The sequence below is a fragment of the Castanea sativa genome, chromosome 6 (genome assembly GCF_040712315.1).
Source record: "Castanea sativa cultivar Marrone di Chiusa Pesio chromosome 6, ASM4071231v1".
In the NCBI taxonomy this organism is placed as follows: Eukaryota; Viridiplantae; Streptophyta; class Magnoliopsida; order Fagales; family Fagaceae; genus Castanea; species Castanea sativa.
In genome coordinates, this window is record NC_134018.1 from 62,285,233 (window position 1) to 62,291,806 (window position 6,574).

The following is a 6,574-nucleotide window of genomic DNA, read 5'->3' on the forward strand; positions in this document are numbered from 1 at the left end:
AACCACTTAAATCTTACATATATTTTTTTACACACTCATTGCTTTTGTATTGTAGTCAGTGGGTCCAAGTGAAGTGAACCATGAAAGTGTGAATTTTTTTTTTGAGAATCATGGAAGTGTGAATTTGAGAAAATTTATGAATATAATTTTCGTGTTATAACTTTTGTCATAATTTTGATGTGGTTGACTGCGAATGGTAAAGAGAAAATAATAAATTTATGTAAAAATGATAAACAATCACTCATAATTTGTTATGTCAAAGTTATAACATGAGTTGTCATCTTATAACAACTCATGAAATTTTTCAATCCTTGTAGATTGAGATCTTCTAGAGTTTCTAGAGTACTCTACCATGTAGAGTTCTTTTAATCTTAACCTTTCATTTATAATAAAAGGTCTAGATTTTGCCATATCATTAATCCACTAACAAATCTACAAAAATAATGATTTTAAAAAATAACTGCTCATAAATGATAGGTATTACCTTAAATGCGAATAGTGGCTATGACATTGCAGCTTTAAATACAAAAGAAATTTGCTTATTTAGAAAATTGATTATTATGCACATAGACCAAGAAGCATATATATATATATATATATATATATATATATATATATATATAAAATTGATATATGAATGGTAGAGACACCTGAGTTTTCATTCCAATTTTTTTAGTCTTCTATTAATTTTATTAAAATTAAGCATATAAATGTTTTTCCTTTCTTTTCAAGTACATGATTGGCACTTAGGATCATAAAATATGATTTTTCTATGTCCCATTTCAGTCGAACCTATGCTTTGAAATTAACAACCAAAATGATTTAAGGAACAAATTGAAAAATGAAGAGGGGAAGGAGAAGATGACTTCACGTTTTCTTAGAGACCTAATTTAGGTAAAAGAGGTAAGGCAATAATTATCATTTATGAGTAGTTATTTTTTAAACCATTATTTTAGGGGATTAGTTAGTGGATTAATGGTATGGAAAAATCTGGACCTTTTATTATAAATGAATGGTTAAGATTAATAGAACTCTACATGGTAGAGTACCCTAAGAACTCTAGATGATCTCAATCCGCTTGTACAAAGCTTGAGCAATGTTACATATATAAAAAATTTGACAACATTTTTTTACATCAGTTAAGTTAGCAAATCTATATTAGTTTTAATCTAAATGCACAAATAGCATTACTTTTTTATTTACAGCTAACCATCTTTCACGTCAACAAATGTCAAATTTATACACAAATTTTGTGTGTCTATCTCAAGGCTCTTCTCATATTTTTGTCGAGTGTATTTAATCTTTTTCCTCTGCTTTTATAATTGACAATTGATTTTCACATGTCTAGGAAGATGAAACATGCCCGTTTGTTTCCAACGAAGCTCCCCACCGTTCTCTCTCTCTCTCTCTCTCTCTCTCTCTCTCTGTTTTCAATCTATGACCCTACCTGGGCTTTACATCCTCACTCAAATGTCATGAACCACTGACTATACTCCCCACCCATCAGTTCAAATCAACTTTGTCTTTGCATCAATCTCTCTCTATCTCATAGTCATATAGCTGATGGTTCTGTCCCCCTGAAAGAATGAAATGAAACTCACTTCTAAAACCACCCAAACAGCTGCCAATCCTGATCAGACACCTCCATACCTCAAAACACAATGTGCTATTCCTTCTCACTCTCTACTCTCACCCTCCTCCTCCTTTTCCTCTCACTAGCTTCTCCCAACACTACCAATGCAAAGAAACAACCCCCCAACAACATGCTTCCATCTGAAGCAGAAACTCTTTTCAAGATCATGGAATCCATGTCTTCTGATCAAGTCTGGAGAATCTCCCATCCCAACCCTTGTCAGCCTGGCTCATCCTGGCCTGGAATAGAGTGCAAATCAGCTCAGGACAACCGCCTACATGTTACTAGGCTTGACTTTGGGACCCCACCAAACCCAACATGCAAAAACACAGCCACATTTCCTTCACAGATACTAGCTCTTCCTTACTTGCAATCTGCGTTCTTCTTCAACTGTTTCACTCACACCAAAACCACCCTCTCTTTTTCAAAAATCGGAGAATCTAATTCTTCACTCCAACAAATTAGTCTAAGATCAAACCCAGCACTCATAGGCCCAATCCCATCTCAAATTTCTTCACTGAAGTCCTTGCAAATCCTCACATTGTCCCAGAACCGCCTCACTGGGCAAATCCCAGTTACAATTTTTAGCTTGAACTCTTTAGTACACCTTGATTTGAGCTATAACATGCTCACAGGTACTATACCATCCCAAGTCGGTAATCTCAAAAATCTTGTAGGCCTTGATTTGAGCTATAACTCACTAACAGGGTCAATCCCAGTGACAGTTGGCCAACTGGGTCTGCTTCAAAAGTTGGACTTGAGCTCGAATTCGCTTACTGGTGCTATTCCTGATAGCATTGAGAAGCTCAACTTGTTGGTGTTTATGGCTTTGAACAACAACAAACTGCGTGGACAGTTTCCAAGAGGATTGGCAAAGTTGCAAAGCTTGCAGTACTTCATTATGGATGACAATCCTATGAATGTGCCTCTCCCACTAGAGTTTGGTGACCTTGTGAAACTACAAGAGCTCAGGCTTGCCAATTCAGGCTATTCAGGCACTATACCACCAAACTTTTCACAGCTTATGAATTTAAGCACTTTGTCTTTGCAAAACAACCGATTAAGTGGTGAGATTCCAGCAGATTTTGGCAGCCTTCCTCGCATATACCACTTGAATCTTAGCAGAAACTTGTTATCTGGTGCTGTTCCTTTCGATTCAAGTTTCTTGAATAGACTGGGAAGGAACTTGGATCTTAGTGGAAACCCAGGTCTCTGTTTGAGTCCCTCTATAGCATATAGGGTGAAGATTGGTGTAAGTGTTTGTGGAAGCAACAAGACTAGTGGTTCTGTAATTCAGCCACTGAAATCTCAAGCTCCTTCTGGACTGATCTCCATATCAATCTTTCTATTTGTTCCTTGGGGCCTTCTGGGATTGCATCAAATATTGTTTCCCGTATGAATATTTAAGCTATTCTAGTTTTTATTTTTATTTTTATAATGCATTTGTCTGTTTTTGTTTTTTTAATTTTTATAATGCATTAAGCTATTCTAGTTCACTTCTGCCTTATTAATTTATTTTATTTTTTGTGAGTTTTGTATAAATTATTATTCTGTCTAATTGGATTTGTTGATGGGGCTGATCACTGTTCACTGTGCTCAGGGCTTCAGGTTCTGTCATCAAGTCATGCATTTGCGCTCTGAGTGCATATTCATCAGTAACTGCAAAGTTCAGCAAAATTTTGAGGTTTTACGGTTACACTGTATTTCTAGGATGCAACAGACCTCTGTCTGTGTAGCTCTAGTAAGCACTATTATTTTCTGAAGTTTACCATCTGCTTTCATAGTCCTTGTCGATTATGTTTTATTTAGGCTGGGGTTTGTTGAAATGGAAGATCGAATGGAAAAGATTTTGTTTTCCTCTGGCGTATTTGACTGGTCAAGGGAAATTATTTTATTTGGTCAAGGGAAAAACGGGAGAAAAAAAAAAAATTGTAATTGGTATAAATTTACTATCATATTTATGTTAAAATTTTTTTAAAAAAAAACTAACATGGGCATTAAAAAAAAAATACAAACATAGTGGGTTAAAAAATGTTGCACATTGGATAAAAAAAAAAAAAAACTCATGTTTAGGTATAATGGAGGGAAGGGAGAGGGTATATGGGTAATTTTTCAAAAACAGGGAGATGCAATTTTGGTAGGCTAAGGATAAAATACTTGGACTCTATCAAAGTCACCTTCTTCCCCCTCCCAAACAAATAACCCTCTAAGCTAAAATCCCTTTATTTTCCTTTCTTCATTCTCCATCTTCTCCGAAATTACCCCAAACAAACAAACTCTTAATTATTAATTTGTTTTGTTGATGATTTGTCAAATTTTCCCATCGGCTTGTGCTTTTGTTGTGATCCTAGAGTATTAGAATTGCACAAACATAATATGTGAATTGTGAAGTGGTAGTGTGGTACTTAGATTATGCGAACTGTTAAGTGGTACTTTCTGCAATAATCCTAGGGTCACAACTTTCGCTATATCATTTTTCGCAACTTTTTTATTTTTTATTTTTTAAATATCTTATGTAGTTGATTTTGAATAGTAAAGAAAAAATAGTAGATTTATGTAAAAATAATAGACATCCCGTAATAATTTGTCACATAATATAGTCACTACAAAAGAGTGATAAAAATTGTAATCCTAAAATAACTTGCACAACGGTCTCTAGAAACTATAAAATTCATATCTCAAAAAATGAAACTAGGTAATGAATATGCAGGAGACATCTCCAAGAACGCTTTAATTTGTAAATAATAAAAGAAAACATTTTGTTATTTGATTGGGAAATTGACCCTTCATGACTAGTACTATCTATATTACAAATTGGGGAGGTTTTCAACGAGCGTACAAGGGAAAACAAAAACATCATCTGACAGTAACATGGGTGTTCTGTCTCAAAATTGTATTCTGAATGCAATTAAAGCTCTCCCAGCATTCTAGTTGGTTACGGTCGTGTGGACCATGGAGAGACTCCCGGTCCGGGGAGAATAACACTGCAACAGAGAGCCTAATAAATCTACCAAATTCAAGTATGGAATATAATGGGTAAAATAATATTTACAAAAATCTTGTGTAAAAAAAAAAAAAAAAGTTATGCACAAGGTCAATCTACATCCATAAGACTGTTTGGGATTCACCTAAGAATTACTCCTAAGAAATAGACTTTTAACAAATTGAGAGGTTTATAAAAAAAAAAAAAAAAACAAATAGAGAGGTTTAATTCAAAAGTTGTTGATTATAAAAAGAAAAGAAAAGTTGTTAATATTTGATAAATTATATTATAATGATTTTTTTTAATGAATTCCATCTTTCTATATATTTGTATTTACTTATTTTAACATTCTCGTCTCAACTATACTCATTTTATGAATATGTTACATCTTAACCGTCAAATATTTAGTACCATAGAGTATAATTGGTTTTATAGCAAACTTATAAAAACTTTTTCTTTAACTAACTAGAGTTTTGACAATTACATGGTTTTATTTGCATACTCATACGATGCGTGAGAATAGATAATTATTTCGTAATTGTGATATAATATATAATTTGTTCTCCTAATTTTGTGAAGATAATTTGTTCTCTCTAAAAATTAAACAATTTCTAAAATTATTTTTCATCCATCCATCCATCTCTACAAATATATCATTTTATTATTTTGGATGTATTTGATTAATATTATTCATTTTTTAGGCAGTTCTTATTTTTTTGTATAACTAAACTCTTTAAGTTTCAAATACATTATTCAAATTTCTCATTCTCTTAACGAAAATAATAATGATAATCAAAATTCATTACAAAATTACACTTGATATTACTCAAATAGTTGACAAACACATTCCAACACATAGCCAAGATTGAATTTTGATATAAATTCAAATTCTTACTTCCAAAATAACTAAGTATTATGTCAAACAAAAACTATAAGAGGGAGAGAGAATTTGTAATGGAGAACTCAAAAAAAAAAAAAAACTACCAAATTGTATTAACCCAAAATAGTATTATAAAAAAAAACACAATAATTCATCAACTTAAAGTAGAGTTGAAAGAAAGAATAAATAAGAGAGAGAGAGAGAGAGAGAGAGAGAGAGAGAGAGAGAGAGAGTAATCACTTTTTTGGAAGAGAATGGTAAAGGGAATAGCAAACTTATAGAAAATATGATAAGAAGAAGAGTCAAAATAAAGGATATAGTCATGAGTCATAAGCACTAAATTATTCAAGTCATACTATGTAATAGTATAACATTATATTCTTATACACTATGTTTATAATGCAATAAAATAGCGTTTAAAAATCAATTAAAAAAAATATTATTGCATCAACCCAAAGTAGGGATCTAAAGAACTTAAAAAAGTCATCAACCTAAAGTAGAGATACAAAAAATAAAAAATCCACCAAAAAATAAAAGGAAAAAAACATAAAGAGAGAAAGAGAGAAATAACATTTTTAATTTGTGCAGGATGTATAGACTTGGAGAGAGAATAACAAATTTATAGTAAGAATATGGGGATAAGAAGCCAAAATAAAAGGGAAAGGAATGGATTGAGGAAAAGTGACATTAAGGTTGGGAGTTGCGGAATGCTGAAAAGGTTAAAAAAAAAGGGGCAAAGGTGGAGGAAATGTAATAGTAAAGTTCAAAATTAATAAGGATTATGTTAACGGGTGCCCTTAGTGCAATTGTTAATAAACCATTTTAGGAAAGTTTTTATACGACTTTTATGAGAAATTGAAAAAACTGTTAAAATATTAATTAATTTTTTCTCATAAAAACTTTCTTAAAATAGTTCACTAACAAATGCTCTTAGGGTATTCGTTAATTTTTCCCAATTAATAACAAGAAGAAGAGTAAAAAAGGAGAGTGAAATGATTGGAAATAGGTGGTTGATGTGTTTTTAACAAAAACGTAGCAATAATAAATACTACGCTTAAGCTTTTAGATATATAAATAG

At 32.0% G+C, this 6,574-nt stretch overlaps 1 protein-coding gene across 1 annotated transcript; it reads left to right on the forward strand.

The window, feature by feature from the left end:
* Positions 1-1,408: 1,408 nt before the first annotated feature.
* Positions 1,409-3,410, forward strand: LOC142638980 (uncharacterized). The gene is made up of 2 exons (XM_075813058.1): positions 1,409-3,026; positions 3,234-3,410. The coding sequence occupies exons 1-2, from the start codon at positions 1,662-1,664 to the stop codon at positions 3,393-3,395; spliced, it is 1,527 nt and encodes a 508-aa protein (XP_075669173.1). The 5' UTR covers positions 1,409-1,661; the 3' UTR covers positions 3,396-3,410.
* The last annotated feature ends 3,164 nt before the right edge of the window (positions 3,411-6,574 follow it).

Excerpts from the sequence above, each read along its gene's own strand:
- LOC142638980 (XM_075813058.1), top strand. The coding sequence starts at position 1,662 with ATGTGCTATTCCTTCTCACTCTCTACTCTCACCCTCCTCCTCCTTTTC. Across the intron at positions 3,027-3,233 it reads TGCATCAAATATTGTTTCCC|GGCTTCAGGTTCTGTCATCA; the intron begins GTATGAATATTT and ends CACTGTGCTCAG.